The sequence below is a fragment of the Bombina bombina genome, chromosome 5 (genome assembly GCF_027579735.1).
Source record: "Bombina bombina isolate aBomBom1 chromosome 5, aBomBom1.pri, whole genome shotgun sequence".
Classification (NCBI taxonomy): Eukaryota; Metazoa; Chordata; class Amphibia; order Anura; family Bombinatoridae; genus Bombina; species Bombina bombina.
Genome location: NC_069503.1, coordinates 822,570,234 through 822,592,357, shown reverse-complemented (window position 1 = coordinate 822,592,357; position 22,124 = coordinate 822,570,234). Strand labels below are relative to the sequence as shown.

General features: G+C 41.1%; 1 protein-coding gene across 9 annotated transcripts in view; it reads right to left on the bottom strand.

Annotated features, from left to right (window-relative positions):
* EPB41L3 (erythrocyte membrane protein band 4.1 like 3) overlaps window positions 1-22,124 on the bottom strand; it is a 554,565-nt gene that overhangs the window by 184,406 nt on the left and 348,035 nt on the right. For all 9 annotated transcript variants that reach the window (XM_053714936.1, XM_053714941.1, XM_053714938.1 and 6 more), the window contains one exon: window positions 5,674-5,749. In XM_053714936.1, the coding sequence (XP_053570911.1) occupies window positions 5,674-5,749 (76 nt within the window). The remainder of the gene's footprint in view (window positions 1-5,673; window positions 5,750-22,124) is intronic.

Genomic DNA, 22,124 nt, shown 5'->3' with positions numbered 1-22,124 from the left:
AAAGGCACAGCTATCCTCCACCGGGATAGTGGTACGCTTAGCTAAAGTAGAAACTGCTCCCTCCACCTTAGGGACCGTTTGCCATAAGTCCCGTGTGGTGGCGTCTATTGGAAACATCTTTCTAAATATCGGAGGGGGTGAGAACGGCACACCGGGTCTATCCCACTCCTTAGTAACAATTTCAGTAAGTCTCTTAGGTATAGGAAAAACGTCAGTACTCGCCGGTACCGCAAAATATTTATCCAACCTACACATTTTCTCTGGTATTGCAACTGTGTTACAATCATTCAGAGCCGCTAACACCTCCCCTAGTAATACACGGAGGTTTTCCAGCTTAAATTTAAAATTTGAAATATCTGAATCCAGTTTGTTTGGATCAGAACCGTCACCCGCAGAATGAAGCTCTCCGTCCTCATGTTCTGCAAATTGTGACGCAGTGTCTGACATGGCCCTAATATTATCAGCGCACTCTGTTCTCACCCCAGAGTGATCACGCTTACCTCTTAGTTCTGGTAATTTAGCCAAAACTTCAGTCATAACAGTAGCCATATCCTGTAATGTGATTTGTAATGGCCGCCCAGATGTACTCGGCGCTACAATATCACGCACCTCCCGAGCGGGAGATGCAGGTACTGACACGTGAGGCGAGTTAGTCGGCATAACTCTCCCCTCGTTGTTTGGTGAAATATGTTCAATTTGTACAGATTGACTTTTATTTAAAGTAGCATCAATACAGTTAGTACATAAATTTCTATTGGGCTCCACTTTGGCTTTAGCACATATAGCACAGATATCTTCCTCTGAATCAGACATGTTTAACACACTAGCAAATAAACTAGCAACTTGGAAATACTTTTCAAGTAATTTACTATAATATGAAAACGTACTGTGCCTATAAGAAGCACAGAAAAAGTTATGACAGTTGAAAATTAATAAACTGAAAAGTTATAGCATCAAATCTTTGTAAAAAACACAATTTTAGCAAAGGATTGCTCCCATTAGCAAAGGATAACTAACCCTGATAGCTAACAGTGAGAGAGATCAGTAAACTGTCATAAATTAAATAAAACGACTGCCAAGTGGAAAAAAATAGTGCCCAAAACATTTTTTCACCCAGTACCTCAGAAAATTAAACGATTTTACATGCCAGCAAAAAACGTTTAACATTAATAAATTGAGTGTTATTAAAAAGCCTGTTGCTAGTCCCTGCAAATTAGGCTAAAGTTTTATGCATACAGTATAATTCCAGTGAAGTGCCATTCCCCAGAATACTGAAGTGTAAAATATACATACATGACAGCCTGATACCAGTTGCTGCTACTGCATTTAAGGCTGAGTTTACATTATATCGGTATGGCAGAATTTTCTCATCAATTCCATTGTCAGAAAATAATAAGCTGCTACATACCTCTTTGCAGATTAATCTGCCCGCTGTCCCCTGATCTGAAGTTTACCTCTCCTCAGATGGCCGAGAAACAGCAATATGATCTTAACTACTCCGGCTAAAATCATAGAAAAACTCAGGTAGATTCTTCTTCAAATTCTACCAGAGAAGGAATAACACACTCCGGTGCTATTATAAAATAACAAACTTTTGATTGAAGGTATGAAACTAAGTATAATCACCACAGTCCTCTCACACATCCTATCTATTCGTTGGGTGCAAGAGAATGACTGGGAATGGCAGTTAGGGGAGGAGCTATATAGCAGCTCTGCTGGGTGAATCCTCTTGCACTTCCTGTTGGGGAGGAGTTAATATCCCATAAGTAATGGATGATCCGTGGACTGGATACACTTAACAAGAGAAATATGTGTAGCAAACCCAGAAAGGTAAACATTTGAGTCCAGCAACACTCTGCCATCCGTAGAAAGACACAGAAGAAAATACTATCCGTAAGGAAAGAGCAGACAAAACAAAATGTCAGATTGCCAAACCTCCAAGACAGAGGGCACACTCCAGGCAATCCAAGCCGCCCGACCTACTCACATATCCAAATAAGGGGAAAAGCACAGAACCTCAAAAAAAGGCCGACTGGCATCCCTAAGACCGGAGGATGAAGAACAGATCTCAGATCCTACACCTAGCGGACCAGCCCAAGTGACAGCAGATCTGAAAGCAGGGGAATAAGAGAGACCCCAAGAGGGCAGAAGAATGGACACATCCACTCAAACAGAGCTCGGGTGCCAACCCAAAAACTCCACCTTAGACAACAAAAGATAAAAAAAGATAAAAAAAGATAACATGTTATTATGACCATTAGCTATACAAGTAGGCTAAACAGTGGCGTTATGTACTAGGAAAACAATTTTCAATTTTTTAACTTGCCAAGTACATAAGTAGACAGGTATCTTTAGCATCATGAGTAAGGAAGATCATAATATTTGTACTGGCTAAGTAATGAAGTAAGCAAATATTGCTATGTTTATTAGCTATACAGATAGGACATTCTATAATGCTGTGTCTAGCTCAATAAGCAAATGTATAAATATCATTATATCTATTAGCTGCACAGAGAGTATTAGCAGTAGTATTATAGCTAGTTGAGAGGCTATGCAAACAGATAACTTTGTGTCAATAAGCTGTGGTAACTAACTTATTAGATAAGTACACAGGTATTTTTATGTCTACCAGCCACACAAGTAATATGAGCAGTAGCATTATACCTAAGTAGGTTAATCAATAGGCAAATATTTTTATAGCAAATAGGGTGGTATCTTTTAGTTGTGTAGATGGGGTAAGTCACAGTATTATACCTAGCCTGTAGGGTATATGAACATGTAAGACATTCTGTACATTCCAACGATGCTTTGTATAGCTAGGAGGAACAATTTATATCAGCTGCCTATAACATACACTACAATGGTACAAAGAGCACACAAAAAATTCTTTACTGTAGCCCCTTAATAAACTGCAATAAAATGAAATGAAATAATGAGGGGATGGCTCATACTATCTTTATATTATTTTTATATACAGAAGCTAGACTAGGGGGTCACTCCAAAGGAGCATAGCTGGCATAAAGCTGTATAGCCTCATAATCAGACAGAAAGTCTTCATGATAAGGATATGAGGAATCGACAGTTCTAGGATGAATTGTCAGACCAGTATCACAGCCATAAAGAAGCTTCTTGTCTGGAACACTGTTGATTAGTCTCTTTACCCCACTCCAATCTGAAAGTGTGTAGTGGCTTCTGCATAGGGGGTATAGAGAGCCCATTATATTCCATTGCAGGCTAAACCAGTTTCGAGTGGAATCAGGGAGCCGCAGGACTTGATCACAATCTCCTAAAACTGCATAATATGGGGACTGTAGATAGTTTAAATGAAAGTTTGATGGTGGTATCCCTCTGCATTACCAGGGTTGTAACAGGTAAGCCCCCAGACTTTCGCACTTCACAGAGACTCCGGACCCGCTCAGGAAGAACAGTTGCTCCCTCCCAGGCAAGTGACGGGCCCACCAAAGATTCATCTTAGCCTATGCCGGTTCTCATAAGTGCAGGCAGATATCCAGATATTGCGAGGGTGGCGGGCGAGAGTTCAAATTTAACTGATGGGGTGGTTATCCAGTAGTAGCTCTACTATATCACAGCCTCTGAAGGATCTGAAATTTGAGTAGTCAAACTTCTCAGGATACAGCGCTTCCATGAATGGACCTGGCCCTTCCAATGCGGGCCAGCAAATCTTAGACGGGTCCTTAGTGCGGGTATGGTGGGTTGGGAGGTGCTCATCGACAGACCCCTTCCCACAAGGGCTAAGGGTAGGCACATCACCTGCTGTGGACATTGCAGGTCTCCGTGAATCTGGACTACCAACATCAAGCTGCGGAGGCCTCCACAGTGTTACTACGCTGATAGAGCTCACCAAGCCACATTCAGCTCCAACCACTGGCACTGCTTCCCACTCCATGTTATCTACCTGCTCTGTTAGCTTGTCGCCATACGCCACCCCTGGCACCTCTATGTTTGTGCTTGGGAGAATTTTGTTGTATTCCTGTGGGGTATAATAAGGTTTTGCCACTTGATTTTCAGTAGGTGTATGGGTGAGGCATGTGAGAGGTTCGGTAGGTATATCTGTTAAAGGCTGCAGCTCACCTTTTGCAATAGCGCAGATACCTTGTAAAGAAATATAGTCTTCCTCGAACACCGCATGGAGCCTAGAGAAATGAGCATCCAGCATGGCTTCCACTTCCCTCAGAGTTAGTGTAGTATCCAGCGCCATATTAAAGCAACACGTGGTAGCCAAAGAAATGTGTGTCCCCTGTCTCAGAAGGTAGTAAAATATTGGTTGTATTGCAACGCAACCACAGCGTTGTGCAATGGCAGAGCCCTGAGGATAATCTACCGGGGGGGGTTTAGCTGGAGGCCGAAACATCAATGTAAGCTCCGGTGCTCTGGTGTTGGCAGCAATCTCAACGATTTTAGGATCATCAGGTAAAGGATAATTAGCTTGATTGCAGCAGTTTTAATTTCTTGCCAGATGGCAACTTGTTACTGTGTTTTGTCAAGCCCTTGAGAAATGTTTTTGTTGCTATGTAGTGTTCTTTATGTGAAACAGTTGCCAACAAGGTTTTGAATATCAGGCCCTTAGCCTTAATTTGTTAAGGGTGTATTGTGGTTAGGGCTGGGGGCTTTGCAAACAGAATTAATAGAGATAGGTAGATATTGGTTAGGGTTAAAGTAACATTATACACTAGATTTTTATTTGCATAAATGTTTTCTAGATGATCCATTTATATAGCCCATCTGGGAGTGTTTTTGTAACAATGTATAGTTTTGCTTTTTTTTTTTTTTAATAACATTGGGCTGGTTTTCAGACTCCTAACCAAGCCCCAAAGTGTCAGATGTATACATACCTGTTTGTCTAATCTGTCTTTTCATATGCAGGGAAGGGGGTGGGGAGAGTATCTTTCACTGGGTGTTCCAGCTAATCTCATCAACAGTGCTAAACTTGGAGCTTCTAAGTAAGTTTTTAAAAGGTTTTATGCTGAAATTTTAAATCAGTATCTGTGCATATTATTCTATATAGCAGTGCCTATTACATGAAGATATAAAATCCCTTTAATTTTGATATGGGGTTGCTGAGTGGGTAACAAATGATTAAGGCTGCAACTTGAATACAGTGGGGCTATTGTGGCAACATAAACATTAATTACGTTAGTGGATCTTGCACAGGGTATTGAGAAGGTGTAGGGGTAAATGAAATTAGTGGCTAGTAGGTCTTACAATGGGATACTGTAGATGGTAGGAGAAAGGATGCCGCATGTAAATATATTTCCAGTTAATATTTACCAAAACAATTATTATACTTGATGTATTAGAATACAAATATGAAACATTAATTTCAACAATATCCACAGGAATATAAAAGTAAATTAATTTGTAATCCTTTAAACTAGAATATGAATAAATTAATTTAAAAAAAAACAAGTCAACCCTAAAATTGAACAGAATATAAAATATCATGTTTTTCTCTCCTTTTTTTGTAGGCTAAAATATATAATTGAGATTTATGTGCATGCTCTTAAAAAATCTTATTATTATCCCACCAAACAGCTTTCTTTGTGTGTTTTGGATGTTCAACCATCAGAAAATTGTAAAACAATAATGGTGTACTGTTTTCATAAACTGTATACTAAATGTATTTTTAATAAAAGTATAATGTAATTTAAGTACCTAGTTATATCTTCTGATAGCTGTGATGGATCCGGAGGATAGAATTTCACATTAAAGGAAAAATGCCAGGCACCATCTGATAAAAAAAAAATATACAATAATCATAAACTGTTTCTATTTCTCATTACAAATATTCAAAGGGACATTAAAAGCAAACATTTTCTATAACGCACGTGGGCAATTAAATTGGTTAAAATCCATTCTCTGCAAAAAATAGTTTACATTAATGATGTATAAACTGATATTGAAACTAGAAAGAAACACTTGTTTGTGCTATGAGCAGATTACTCACTGGTTGATTTGGACAACCTCTTCATTTTCACAAGAAACAAGGACATATATCCACGAAAACAAATGTAGAAAAATAAATGGTTTTACAACGCAAAGGAGCAGCCATATTTTTTAAAAGTGTAGGATCATTCTTTTATAGATGAAACAAAAACAAATGGATTTTGAAGGGACATTAAACACTAAATACACTTTATCCTATATAATAAATGGCCAAGTATGTTTGTCAGATGCAGTCATGCGCAGCAGAGACTGCACGTGACAAACATACCTGGCCGTTTGGATCCTGACACTCAGCACAGAGCAAGGCTGAAGCGGAGTGTCAGGGGGCGTGGCCGGGTGTGACACTGGGTGTGACCAGGCGTGACGAGGGGCGTGGCCAGACGGGTGTCACTGCAATGGGGCGTGGTCGGGCGGGTTGCCGCAGTGGGGGCGTGGCCAGAGAGGCAAAGGGTTTGAAAGACAGAGCCAGAGAGGGAGCAAGAGAGGGGGGGGAGAAGGGCCAAAGAGGGGGGGAGAGCCAAATAGAGGGGGGGAGAGAGCCAAATAGAGGGGGGAGAGAGAGCCAAAGGGGGGGAAGAGAGAGAGCAAAAGAGGAAAGAGAGCCAAAAAGGAGAGAGAGCCAAAGAGGGGGGAGAGAGAGCCAAAGAGGGGGGAGAGAGAGCCAAAGAGGGGGGAGAGAGAGCCAAAGAGGGGGGAGAGAGAGCCAAAGAGGGGGGAGAGAGAGCCAAAGAGGGGGGAGAGAGAGCCAAAGAGGGGGGAGAGAGAGCCAAAGAGGGGGGAGAGAGAGCCAAAGAGGGGGAGAGAGAGCCAAAGAGGGGGGAGAGAGAGCCAAAGAGGGGGGAGAGAGAGCCAAAGAGGGGGGAGAGAGAGCCAAAGAGGGGGGAGAGAGAGCCAAAGAGGGGGGAGAGAGAGCCAAAGAGGGGGGAGAGAGAGCCAAAGAGAGGAGAGAGAGAGCCAAAGAGGGGAGAGAGAGAGCCAAAGAGGGGAGAGAGAGAGCCAAAGAGGGGGGAGAGAGAGCCAAAGAGGGGGGAGAGAGAGCAAAAGAAAGGGGGGAGAGAGCCAAAGAGGGGGGGAGAGAGAGCCAAAGAGGGGGGAGAGAGAGCCAAAGAGGGGGGAGAGAGAGCCAAAGAGGGGAGAGAGAGAGCCAAAGAGGGGGGAGAGAGAGCCAAAGAGGGGGCAGAGAGAGCAAAAGAAAGGGGGGAGAGAGCCAAAGAGGTGAGAGAGAGAGTAAAAGAGGGGAGAGAGAGCGCAAAGGAGAGGGGGAGAGAGCACAAAAGAGAGGGGGGAGAGAGCACAAAAGAGAGGGGGGAGAGAGAGCAAAAGAGAGGGGGGAGAGAGCAAGGGGTGGGACCGCTGTACTGCAAAAAATGGCCCGTGTACACGGGCTTTAGTACTAGTAAACATTTAATTGAAGATATGTTATTCCCTGACTCCCTCCAGTCATGAGTGCCGCCATGTTGAAGTCTACCTTTCACTACATTCAAGTGCTGCAATGTACCTAGGCTCCATAATGGCAGCACCCATGATTAGAGGGAGGTGCATGAAATGTATTTAGTTTTTAGTATCCCTTTAATGCACCTTTACATAGTAAAATTGTCCCTTATATAAGCAGAAAGACAACGGGAAAGATGTCTGTAGTTGAACAGAATTTCAGCCATGGATAGCTAATTTGAGGCACAGCAGGTTATAAACCTGCTTTTATTAATACTGCTGTAAGAGCACAGTATAAGAGACAAAGTCATTACACCACAGCAAAAGGCAGTAAAACTCCACATCTGACTGAAAATAAAAGTGATGGGTGAGAAATCTGCTGGGGAGGATGCAGAGTGTGTGAGACATGCAGACAGATTTCAGCTAAAAATAAAAGGGTAATATGTCATCGAGCATCTCTGTAATTATAGCTGCGCCAATGCAGAGAGTCAGAAAAAGAACAATACCTTATTGTGGGCTGCCTAGAATGATTTCTTATTATTTTTTGCCTATGGAACATTCAATATGTTATTCTATAACTTAGCAAAAATCAATTTGTCAGAATAAATGTTAAGAAAATGGTCTTGTTCAAACAGGGGAGTGAGTGTTGGTGAAAGAATTCCCCAAAGAACATAAGTGTATGACAAGAAAATCCTTTTAGTCATTTTACTATCAAGCTTGTATTTTAAGACCAGTGAACCCGATGATATGACACACGTTGAAATGTTGCCTCTTGGAACCAAAGATTATTTGAGATTACATAATGTCAGATAGATTTAGTATATATTTTAATATAATAATAAAACATCAGTCAATTGGCAAATGGATCACAAAGAAAAAAATGTTAATCCGGTTCACTGAGCAACGCAACTTATTATGGTTGTTAAAGGGACATTGCAATGTGAAATTTTCTCCTGCTTAATGTGGCATATTAAGATTGATGTAGCCTGCTAGATTGTATTCAATTGTTTAAAATAGGTATTTTACCTTTATATTGTCATTTGATATTTCTGCAATTTCCAGTTGAAATTGCCACCTGTACTAAAAATGTAAATACTAAATACATAAGTAAATAGAAAAGCTATTTAAGAAATCAAAATTCTACTGAGGGCTGGGAGACAGAGAGAGAACCCAACCCATTTGTATTTGAAACTGCAGCAGGGACATTCTTTCAAAAAGCTCTTATCAGCCTTTTGCCAGAATACATTGCCCCCTTAATTTATATAAAGCCAGTGATTAAAAGGTACAATATACTCAGGCAAGAAGCTGATAAGAGTTCATTATATTCACAGATGATGCAGGATCACCTATTGAAATGGCTGGGCTTTTTCTCTCCCACCTCACATGAAGAGGCAGATTTCTTCCACTTGAATAAATCGATTTATTATAGAGGATAGTGCAGTATTTAAAAAGGTCAGTATATTAAGCGGTTTCAAAAGACAAACACAGCTATTTCAAATTAAAGAATTTAGCTAAATGAGCTTTTTTTTAAAAATTTAATACAGCCCAGCAGATAAAATAAATCACTGGGAACACAATAAATGAAAAAAACATTGTACAGTACAATATCCCAAGAGAGTCGAACAGTTGTTCAGTATCTACAAATTGGGGGGGAAAAATGTTGTCAATAACAGCTTTTATTAAGATCCATAATTTCTAACTTTATTACTTTAAAAAATAAATTTTAATGGAGTATTTAGGGTGTTCATATTACCTTCACAGATATTGTAATTTGTATTTAAAGGGAAATTGCACAAAACAGATATTGCCTAAGAGTAGGATATACACGTACCAAAACATAAATTATGCTTACCTGATCATTTCATTTCCTTCTGTATGAGGAAAGTCCACGGCATCATCCCTTACTGTTGGGAAATACTGAACCTGGCCACCAGGAGGAGGCAAAGACACCCCAGCCAAAGGCTTAAATACTCTCCCTATTTCCCTCATATCCCAGTCATTCTGTCAAGGGAACAAGGAACAGTAGGAGAAATATCAAGGTATAAATGGTGCTGGAAGAGAAAAATTAATTTTGGTCCACCCATCGGAGTATACGGGCGGGGGCCGTGGACTCTCCTCATACAGAAGGAAATTAAATTATCAGGTAAGCATAATTTATGTTTTCCTTCTTAATATGAGGAGAGTCCACTGCATCATTCCTTACTTATACCCAAGCTCTAGAGGACACTGAATGATAACGGGAGGGGTAAAGGAAAGGCGGACGCTAATCTGACGGCACCACAGCCTGTAAAACCTTTCTCCCAAAAGCTGCTTGAGCCGAAGCAAAAACGTCAAATTTGTAGAATTTTGAAAAAGTATGTAAGGAGGACCAAGTAGCTGCCTTACAAATCTGCTCCATAGAGGCCTCGTTTTTAAAGGCCCAAGATGAAGCCATCGCTCTAGTGGAATGAACCATAATCCTCTGAGGAGGTTTAAGTCCCGCTGACTTGTAAGCTAAACTTAAAACACTTCTTAACCAAGAAGATAAGGAAGTCGAAGAAGCCTTCAGACCCTTCCGCTTCCCAGAATAGATAACAAACAAGGAATAATTTTGCCTAAAATCATTAATAGCTTGAAGATAAAACTTCAAAGCTTGAACCACATCCAGATTATGAAGTAAACATTCCTTCGAAGAAGAAGGATTAGGACATAAGGAACAAACCACAATCTCCTGATTTATGTTACGATAAGACACCACCTTAGGTAGAAAACCCAAGCGGGTACGAAGGACAGCCTTATCAGTGTGGAACACCAGAAAAGGAGGCTCACATTGCAAGGCAGCTATTTCAGAAACTCTGCGTTTCCAGGACAACAATTTGATGTCAACCGAATGCATAGGCTCACACGGAGCCCGCTGTAAAAACTTAAGAACAAGATTCAAGCTCCAAGGTGGAGCGTTAGATCTAAACACAGGTCTGATCCTAATCAGAACCTTAACGAAAAATTGCACATCAGGGAGCTCTGCGAGCCTCTTGTGCAGCAAATCAGAAAGGGTCGAAATCTGTCCCCTCAGGGAACTGGCGGAAAGGCCCTTCTCCAGACCCTCCTGGAGAAAAGAAAGAATCCTGGCAGCCTTAACCGTATGCTAGGCTAAACCACACTCTTTACACCACAATAAGTAAGCTCTCCACACCTTATGATAGATGCGACGAGTAACAGTCTTACGAGTCTGAATGAGAGAGGGTCAATAACCCTCTCAGAGAAACCTCTCTTGGCTAAGACTAAGCGTTCAACCTCAATGCAGTCAGCCTCAGAGAATCTAGATTGTGATGAACAAAGGGACCCTGTTCCAGCAGATCCCCACGACAAGGTAACTTCCATGGAGGAGATGAGGACATCCCCACCAGGTCTGCGAACCACAACCTTCGTGGCCACGATGGAGCAATCAGTATCACTGATGCCTGCTTCTGCTTGATGCGGGCCACTACACGAGGGTGAAGTGGTAACAGTGGAAAAATGTAAATTAGATTGATTCTCCAAGGCACCACTAATGCATCTATTAGCTCTGTCTGAGGATCCCTGGACGACGACCCATATCTAGGTAGCTTGGAATTGAGCCTGGACGCTATGAGATCTATCTCTGGCATCCCCCACGTGTTGCAAATCTCCGCAAACACGGGATGGAGAGACCATTCCCCCGGATGAAAGGATTGTCTGCTGAGGAAATCCACTTCCCAGTTGTCGCTGACAGGGAGCAGTTGTGGTAAAAAATACAGACAAGGTGGTCTCCTTATGATATTCCTTCTTTATTTGTGAACATGAGGAACAGGAACAAAAAAAGTCACGACGTTTCGGGGCTATGCCCCTTAATCATGTGATAACATCACTCATTACACACCTGTGATTTATAGGCAGTACCTGGGAATTTTAACCCTTACATTCTTAAAGTATCACAAATTTTTGTATATAGCGCCATCTTGTGTCACAATCAGTGTGAAATGAAAGAATTAAAAACAACAGATAAGAGGCCTCAATGGACTATTGTATATATATTATCAGAATTGATGGTAAATTTTGCAACAATTTAACAATACACGGCTACAGTGGATCAACTGAGCTAAAAAAATAAAGTAAAACAAAAATGAACAATAAACAAAATGTAACAATGTGTTTATATTGCTACAGGGTCAGCAACTCGAGGGAATCAGGACTGGCAATGGTCAAAAAGATCTAAGATGCAAAAAAATAAATTATATTATAGTAAATAGACATAAATCCCAATAGCAAAAAACTTTTTTTTAAAAGACTTTTTTTCCATAACTTATCAGTGGTGATTTATAAGAAATAATAATTAATAGAAATTAATAAAAAGGAGTCCAATCTATTTCTCGGTTCATACCTTTAGGTTCCAGGGTATCGAGCTTAAATATCCAAAATGTTTCACGCTGTTTGAGCAATTGCTCCCTATTACCACCACGTCTGGGGGTACGGATATGCTCGATAACCTGGAACCTAAGTTGATTCACCTGATGGCCTGCAGACAAAAAATGGTGGGCTACGGGTGCAGATAGTACCTTGCATCTAACCTTGCTTTTATGTTCCGTGATGCGGTCCCCTATCCGTCTTGTCGACTCCCCCACATAGACACGCCCACATGGGCATTTGATTAAATAAACCACAAATTTTGTATTACAGGTAAAAAAATCTTTATAAATAAATTTATAACCAGTGTGTGGGTGTAAAAAATGGGGACTTTTAATGATAGACCCACAGTTGCTACAGCCTAGACACGGAAAACAACCTAGGTTTTTCTTTGTAATGTAAGTCTGCCTACAAGTTTTACTGGGACCCAAATCGGCCTTAACAAGAATGTCACGCAAATTTTTAGACCTTTTAAAGGCAGGCATAGGCAATTGTTGGAATTCTTTTATCTCTGTATTGCAGCTCTTCAAAATGCCCCAATGTCGGCGAATGATATTTATTATTTGTTTGCTCTGTCTGCAATATTCAGAGACAAAAGTCATTCTACTTTGATCAGTTCTAGAGGGTTTAGGTTTCAAAAGTTCTTTTCTCTGCAAGGGTAAAACATCCTGAATGGCTTTATTGATCAAATCTAAAGGATACCCGCGTTTCAAAAACTTATCACCCATTTCTGTCAATCTTATTTTTGAAATGTTCTCTTTACGCGTAGCATTTGACTGCGTGGTAAAGATTTGACAAGAGATGGGTGGTGAGCACTGTTGAAACGTATAAGACTATTGCGGTCAGTTTTCTTAGTATATATATCGGTAAGAAAACCATAACCATTCTTAATCACCGATACATCCAGGAAATCAATCTTAATTTCACTGCTGACCAAAGTAAGCTTAATGTTAGAAGTGGATAAATTAAGATCAGCGACAAAAGACTCCAGGGCCCCAACGTCGCCCAGCCAAATCCCAAAAATATAATCGATATAGCGCCACCAGGTGACGCCATACCGATGAAAAAGTGGGTGTTCAAAGACAAATTTTTCCTCATAGGAATTCATATAAATATTGGCGTAATTAGGGGCGACGTTGGAGCCCATGGCAGTACCCTGTAATTGTAAAAAGAAAGAATCTTCAAATAAAAAATAGTTGTTATATAAAATAACCTCTAATAACTGTAAAAGAAAATCAATCCTATCAATGGAATAAATGCCTTTAGATTGTAAAGCGTTCCTAACTGCACCAATGCCACTAGCGTGTGGTATTGAGGTATAAAGACTGCTGACATCCAGGCTGAACAAAATAAATTTGTCAGTCTGTAGTTGTAAATTATCTAATTTAATCAGAAAATCGTTAGTGTCTTTGATGAAAGAAGATGACTGCTCAACCAGGGGTCGCAATACTTTATCCAAATAGATGGCTATGCTTGAAAAAATTGAATTGGTACCAGCAACGATTGGTCTCCCTGGTGGAGCAGTCATAGACTTGTGCACTTTCGGCAGTACATACAGGACCGGAGTAATGGGATTTTTGACCTGTAAGAAAGAACTAGTTTTTAGATCAATAAGACCATTTGTTAGGGCTGTCTTGATAATGCAAGAAATCTCCTTATTGATAAGGATTGATTTTCTTTTACAGTTATTAGAGGTTATTTTATATAACAACTATTTTTTATTTGAAGATTCTTTCTTTTTACAATTACAGGGTACTGCCATGGGCTCCAATGTCGCCCCTAATTACGCCAATATTTATATGAATTCCTATGAGGAAAAATTTGTCTTTGAACACCCACTTTTTCATCGGTATGGCGCCACCTGGTGGCGCTATATCGATGATATTTTTGGGATTTGGCTGGGCGACATTGGGGCCCTGGAGTCTTTTGTCGCTGATCTTAATTTATCCACTTCTAACATTAAGCTTACTTTGGTCAGCAGTGAAATTAAGATTGATTTCCTGGATGTATCGGTGATTAAGAATGGTTATGGTTTTCTTACTGATATATATACTAAGAAAACTGACCGCAATAGTCTTTTACGTTTCAACAGTGCTCACCACCCATCTCTTGTCAAATCTTTACCACGCAGTCAAATGCTACGCGTAAAGAGAATAGTTGCTAATGATGACATTTCAAAAATAAGATTGACAGAAATGGGTGATAAGTTTTTGAAACGCGGGTATCCTTTAGATTTGATCAATAAAGCCATTCAGGATGTTTTACCCTTGCAGAGAAAAGAACTTTTGAAACCTAAACCCTCTAGAACTGATCAAAGTAGAATGACTTTTGTCTCTGAATATTGCAGACAGAGCAAACAAATAATAAATATCATTCGCCGACATTGGGGCATTTTGAAGAGCTGCAATACAGAGATAAAAGAATTCCAACAATTGCCTATGCCTGCCTTTAAAAGGTCTAAAAATTTGCGTGACATTCTTGTTAAGGCCGATTTGGGTCCCAGTAAAACTTGTAGGCAGACTTACATTACAAAGAAAAACCTAGGTTGTTTTCCGTGTCTAGGCTGTAGCAACTGTGGGTCTATCATTAAAAGTCCCCATTTTTTACACCCACACACTGGTTATAAATTTATTTATAAAGATTTTTTTACCTGTAATACAAAATTTGTGGTTTATTTAATCAAATGCCCATGTGGGCGTGTCTATGTGGGGGAGTCGACAAGACAGATAGGGGACCGCATCACGGAACATAAAAACATAATTTATGCTTACCTGATAAATTCCTTTCTTCTGTAGTGTGATCAGTCCACGGGTCATCATTACTTGTGGGATATTAACTGCTCCCCTACAGGAAGTGCAAGAGGATTCACCCAGCAGAGTTGCTATATAGCTCCTCCCCTCTACGTCACCTCCAGTCATTCGACCAAGGACCAACGAGAAAGGAGAAGCCAAGGGTGTAGTGGTGACTGGAGTATAATTTAAAAAATATTTACCTGCCTTAAAAAACAGGGCGGGCCGTGGACTGATCACACTACAGAAGAAAGGAATTTATCAGGTAAGCATAAATTATGTTTTCTTCTGTTAAGTGTGATCAGTCCACGGGTCATCATTACTTGTGGGATACCAATACCAAAGCAAAAGTACACGGATGACGGGAGGGATAGGCAGGCTCTTTATACAGAAGGAACCACTGCCTGAAGAACCTTTCTCCCAAAAATAGCCTCCGAGGAAGCAAAAGTGTCAAATTTGTAAAATTTGGAAAAAGTATGAAGCGAAGACCAAGTTGCAGCCTTGCAAATCTGTTCAACAGAGGCCTCATTCTTAAAGGCCCAAGTGGAAGCCACAGCTCTAGTGGAATGAGCTGTAATTCTTTCAGGAGGCTGCTGTCCAGCAGTCTCATAAGCTAAACGAATTATGCTACGAAGCCAAAAAGAGAGAGAGGTAGCAGAAGCTTTTTGACCTCTCCTCTGACCAGAGTAAACGACAAACAGGGAAGACGTTTGTCGAAAATCTTTAGTTGCCTGTAAATAAAATTTAAGGGCACGAACTACATCCAGATTGTGCAAAAGACGTTCCTTCCTCGAAGAAGGATTTGGGCACAAGGATGGAACAACAATCTCCTGATTGATATTCCTGTTAGTGACTACCTTAGGTAAGAACCCAGGCTTAGTACGCAGAACTACCTTATCCGAGTGAAAAATCAAATAAGGAGAATCACAATGTAAGGCTGATAACTCAGAGACTCTTCGAGCCGAGGAAATAGCCATTAAAAATAGAACTTTCCAAGATAACAACTTTATATCAATGGAATGAAGGGGTTCAAACGGAACACCCTGTAAAACGTTAAGAACAAGGTTTAAACTCCATGGTGGAGCCACAGCTTTAAACACAGGTTTAATCCTGGCCAAAGCCTGACAAAAAGCCTGAACGTCTGGAACTTCTGACAGACGCTTGTGTAACAGAATGGACAGAGCTGAGATCTGTCCCTTTAAGGAACTAGCGGATAACCCCTTTTCTAAACCTTCTTGTAGAAAAGACAATATCCTAGGAATCCTAACCTTACTCCAAGAGTAACCTTTGGATTCGCACCAATATAGGTATTTACGCCATATTTTATGGTAAATCTTTCTGGTAACAGGCTTCCTAGCCTGTATTAAGGTATCAATAACTGACTCAGAAAAACCACGCTTTGATAAGATCAAGCGTTCAATTTCCAAGCAGTCAGCTTCAGAGAAGTTAGATTTTGATGTTTGAAAGGACCCTGAATCAGAAGGTCCTGTTTCAGAGGTAACGACCAAGGTGGACAGAATGACATGTCCACCAGATCTGTATACCAAGTCCTGCGTGGCCATGCAGGCGCTATTAGAATCACTGATGCTTTCTCCTGTTTGATTCTGGCAATCAATCGAGGAAGCATCGGGAAAGGTGGAAACACATGAGCCATCCTGAAGGTCCATGGTGCTGTCAAGGCATCTATCAGGACCGCTCCTAGATCCCTGGATCTTGACCCGTAGCGCGGAAGCTTGGCGTTCTGTCGAGACGCCATGAGATCTATCTCTGGTTTGCCCCAACGTCGAAGTATTTGGGCAAAGACCTCTGGATGAAGTTCCCACTCCCCCGGATGAAAAGTCTGACGACTTAAGAAATCCGCCTCCCAGTTCTCCACTCCCGGGATGTGGATTGCAGACAGGTGGCAAGAGTGAGACTCTGCCCAGCGAATTATCTTCGATACTTCCATCATTGCTAGGGAGCTTCTTGTCCCTCCCTGATGGTTGATATAAGCTACAGTCGTGATGTTGTCCGACTGGAACCTGATGAACCCCCGAGTTGCTAACTGGGGCCAAGCCAGAAGAGCATTGAGGACTGCTCTCAATTCCAGAATGTTTATTGGAAGAAGACTCTCCTCCTGATTCCATAGTCCCTGAGCCTTCAGAGAATTCCAGACAGCGCCCCAACCTAGTAGGCTGGCGTCTGTTGTTACAATTGACCTGTCTGGCCTGCTGAATGGCATTCCCCTGGACAGATGTGGCCGATAAAGCCACCATAGAAGAGAATTTCTGGTCTCTTGAATGGAATGAAGGACACGGCATGCACTTTGAAGTTTTGTTAACCTGTCCTCTGTCAGGTAAATCTTCATTTCTACAGAATCTATCAGAGTCCCCAGGAAGGGAACTCTTGTGAGTGGAAAGAGAGAACTTTTCTCTTCGTTCACTTTCCATCCATGCGACCTTAGAAATGCCAGTACTATCTCTGTATGAGATTTGGCAGTTTGAAAGCTTGAAGCTTGTATCAGTATGTCGTCTAAGTACGGAGCTACTGAAATTCCTTGCGGTCTTAGTACCGCCAGAAGAGTGCCCAGAACCTTTGTGAAGATTCTTGGAGCCGTAGCCAGTCCGAATGGAAGAGCTACAAACTGGTAATGCCTGTCTAGAAAGGCAAACCTTAGATACCGGTAATGACTTCTGTGAATCGGTATGTGAAGGTAAGCATCCTTTAAATCCACTGTGGTCAAGTACTGACCCTCTTGGATCATGGGCAAAATTGTTCGAATAGTTTCCATCTTGAACGATGGAACTCTTAGGAATTTGTTTAGGATCTTTAAATCCAAGATTGGCCTGAAGGTTCCCTCTTTTTTGGGAACTACAAACAAATTTGAGTAAAACCCTTGTCCTTGTTCCAACCGCGGAACTGGATGGATCACTCCCATTAATAAAAGATCTTGTACGCAGCGTAGAAACGCTTCCTTCTTTGTTAGGTTTGTTGACAACCTTGACAGATGAAATCTCCCTCTTGGGGGAGAGGATTTGAAGTCCAGAAGGTATCCCTGAGATATGATCTCTATCGCCCAGGGATCCTGAACATCTCTTGCCCAAGCCTGGGCGAAGAGGGAAAGTCTGCCCCCCACTAGATCCGGTCCCGGATCGGGGGCCCTCAATTCATGCTGTCTTAGGGGCAGCAGCAGGTTTTCTGGCCTGTTTGCCCCTGTTCCAGGACTGGTTAGGTTTCCAGCCTTGTCTGTAGCGAGCAACAGCTCCTTCCTGTTTTGGTGCAGAGGAAGTTGATGCTGCTCCTGCTTTGAAATTACGAAAGGAACGAAAATTGGACTGTCTAGCCTTGGCTTTGGCCTTGTCCTGAGGCAGGGCATGACCTTTACCTCCTGTAATGTCATCAATAATCTCTTTCAAGCCGGGCCCGAATAAGGTCTGCCCTTTGAAAGGAATATTAAGCAATTTAGATTTAGACGTAACATCAGCTGACCAGGATTTTAGCCACAGAGCTCTGCGTGCCTGAATGGCGAATCCTGAATTTTTAGCCGCAAGTTTAGTTAAATGTACTACGGCATCTGAAATAAATGAATTAGCTAACTTAAGGAATTTAAGTTTGTGTGTGATGTCATCTAGTGTGGATGATTGAAGTGTCTCTTCCAGAGACTCAAACCAAAATGCTGCTGCAGCCGTGACAGGCGCAATACATGCAAGAGGTTGCAATATAAACCCTTGTTGAACAAACATTTTCTTAAGGTAACCCTCTAATTTTTTATCCATTGGATCTGAAAAAGCACAGCTATCCTCCACTGGGATAGTGGTACGCTTAGCTATAGTAGAAACTGCTCCCTCCACCTTAGGGACCATTTGCCATAAGTCCCGTGTGGCGGCGTCTATTGGAAACATTTTTCTGAATATAGGAGGGGGTGAGAAAGGCACACCGGGTCTATCCCACTCCTTAGTAACAATGTCAGTAAGTCTATTAGGTATAGGAAAAACGTCAGTACTCGTCGGTACCGCAAAATATTTATCCAACCTACACATTTTTTCTGGGATTGCAACTGTGTTACAATCATTCAGAGCCGCTAATACCTCCCCTAGTAACACACGGAGGTTCTCAAGCTTAAATTTAAAATTTGAAATGTCTGAGTCCAGTTTATTTGGATCAGAACCGTCACCCACAGAATGAAGCTCTCCGTCTTCATGTTCTGCAAACTGTGACGCAGTATCAGACATGGCCCTTGCATTATCAGCGCACTCTGTTCTCATCCCAGAGTGATCACGTTTACCTCTTAGTTCTGGTAGTTTAGCCAAAACTTCAGTCATAACAGTAGCCATATCTTGTAATGTGATTTGTAATGGCCGCCCAGATGCACTCGGCGCTACAATATCACGCACCTCCTGAGCGGGAGATGCAGGTACTGACACGTGAGGCGAGTTAGTCGGCATAACTCTCCCCTCGTTGTTTGGTGAAATATGTTCAATTTGTACAGATTGACTATTTTTTAAAGTAGCATCAATACATTTAGTACATTAATTTCTATTGGGCTCCACTTTGGCATTAACACATATAGCACAGAGATATTCCTCTGAATCAGACATGTTTAACACACTAGCAAATAAACAGCAACTTGGAAATACTTTTCAAAGTAATTTACAAATAATATGAAAACGAACTGTGCCTTTAAGAAGCACAGAAAAATATTATAACAGATAAAATAATTAAGTTATAGCATCAATCTTTGTCAGAATATACAGTTTTAGCAAAGGATTGTTCCCCTCAGCAAATGATAACTAACCCAGGCAGCAGAAAAAAAAAAAATACACAAATAAACGTTTTTTATATCACAGTCAATACAATCAGCACAGCTCTGCTGTATGATTACTTCCCTCAAAAAAGACTCTTGAGATCCCTGAACTCTGTAGAGATGAACCGGAACATGCAGGAAGAAAATGAACCTCTGACTGAGTTTTTCTGATGCATAGTGAAAGCACCAAAATGGCCCCTCCCCCACACACATAACAGTGAGAGGGATCAGTGAACTGCTCTAATTTAAATCAAAACTATTGCCAAGTGGAAAAAAAGTGCCCAAAACATTTTTTCACCCAGTACCTCAGAGAAAAAAACGTTTTTACATGCCAGCAAAAAAACATTTTACCTCAATAATTAATTGTCATTTAAAACCTATTGCAAGTCCCTGCAAAATAGGTTAAGTCTATGTATACAGTTTAAAAGCCAGAGAAGTACCATTTCCCAGAAAACTGAAGTGTAAAATATACATACATGACAGCTTGATATCAGCTACATCTACTGCATTCAAGGCTGAGTTTACATTATAACGGTATGGCAGGATTTTCTCATCAATTCCATGTCAGAAAATAATAAACTGCTACATACCTCTTTGCAGATTAATCTGCCTGCTGTCCCCTGATCTGAAGTTTACCTCTCCTCAGATGGCCGAGAAACAGCAATATGATCTTAACTACTCCGGCTAAAATCATAGAAAAACTCAGGTAGATTCTTCTTCAAATTCTACCAGAGAAGGAATAACACACTCCGGTGCTATTATAAAATAACAAACTTTTGATTGAAGATATAAAAACTAAATATATCACCATAGTCCTCTCACACATCCTATCTAGTCGTTGGGTGCAAGAGAATGACTGGGGGTGACGTAGAGGGGAGGAGCTATATAGCAACTCTGCTGGGTGAATCCTCTTGCACTTCCTGTAGGGGAGCAGTTAATATCCCACAAGTAATGATGACCCGTGGACTGATCACACTTAACAGAAGAAAGCAATATTAGATGCAAGGTACTATCTGCACCCGTAGCCCACCATTTTTTGTCTGCAGGCCATCAGGTGAATCAACTTAGGTTCCAGGTTATCGAGCATATCTGTACCCCCAGACGTGGTGGTAATAGGGAGCAATTGCTCAAACAGCGTGAAACATTTTGGATATTTAAGCTCGATACCCTGGAACCTAAAGGTATGAACCGAGAAATAGATTGGACTCCTTTTTATTAATTTCTATTAATTATTATTTCTTATAAATCACCACTGATAAGTTATGGAAAAAAAGTCTTTTAAAAAAAAGTTTTTTGCTATTGGGATTTATGTCTATTTACTATAATATAATTTATTTTTTTGCATCTTAGATCTTTTTGACCATTGCCAGTCCTGATTCCCTCGAGTTGCTGACCCTGTAGCAATATAAACACATTGTTACATTTTGTTTATTGTTCATTTTTGTTTTACTTTATTTTTTTAGCTCAGTTGATCCACTGTAGCCGTGTATTGTTAAATTGTTGCAAAATTTACCATCAATTCTGATAATATATATACAATAGTCCATTGAGGCCTCTTATCTGTTGTTTTTAATTCTTTCATTTCACACTGATTGTGACACAAGATGGCGCTATATACAAAAATTTGTGATACTTTAAGAATGTAAGGGTTAAAATTCCCAGGTACTGCCTATAAATCACAGGTGTGTAATGAGTGATGTTATCACATGATTAAGGGGCATAGCCCCGAAACGTCGTGACTTTTTTTGTTCCTGTTCCTCATGTTCACAAATAAAGAAGGAATATCATAAGGAGACCACCTTGTCTGTATTTTATACTGTCTTTTGCAAGCTGGCAGCTACTTGCTTTGGTCCCCTGGTTCCTGGGTTGATGTGCTGGATACTATTTGTTTTTTTGCATGTTCTATTTGGCTGCCAGTGTCCGTGCACTGTTTATACCCCATGATGATTACTACAGAGGAAATCACAGGTTCAAAGACCTTCACTTATTCAGACTTTGAGGCTTCAAGGATTACCACTTTGGTACGTGGCTCTCGGAGCTTTCTACATACTGCTCCAGTGGAACTGGCTAATGTACAATATGACAAACAGACCAGAAAACTATTGGCTTATGATTTGCATGCCAATACTTTGGCGGAATACTTCAGAGTAAAACGCATTCCCCGTGGTTTACGGATGAATACCCGCCCTAGCCTTCTTAAAGACAACCAAGAGTATTGCCGCAAGTTCGAGTATATCCTAAACAAATGCTCTCTCGATATAATTGTACTGACCATTGAATATCTGCAGATAGAAATTGATGCCTTGAAACTCACCATTGACAAACTGCAGGAAGAGATTCGGAGCTCCTTGTCAACCGAGGCATTTGACAAATTGATTCAGGAGAACAAGAATGCCCTAACAGAGTTGCGTAAAACAATTGAGGAACGAAAAAGGGTTAAGTTCTTTCGTGATGAACAGGATTACTCGACTAATCGAGTCTACCGCTGGGTGTATGATCCACAGGGGAAAGAGCGTCAGGCCAGTTCCGGCTTCAGACGACGCAGACGTGAGCAGCGGAATACAGATTCATCGATCACTAGCTCCGATTCAGCGGATTTTTCCAACAGCGAAGGGGAGAACAGCCCAGGCGGCGGGGCGGCCGAAAACATCATCGCCCCAAACAAGAAGGCTCAGCAGCAGAAAAAAGCAGGGGTCCAGCAACCACGATCAACTCGCTCGAGGAAGAAGACATAGTAATCAACATCTCGGATCACC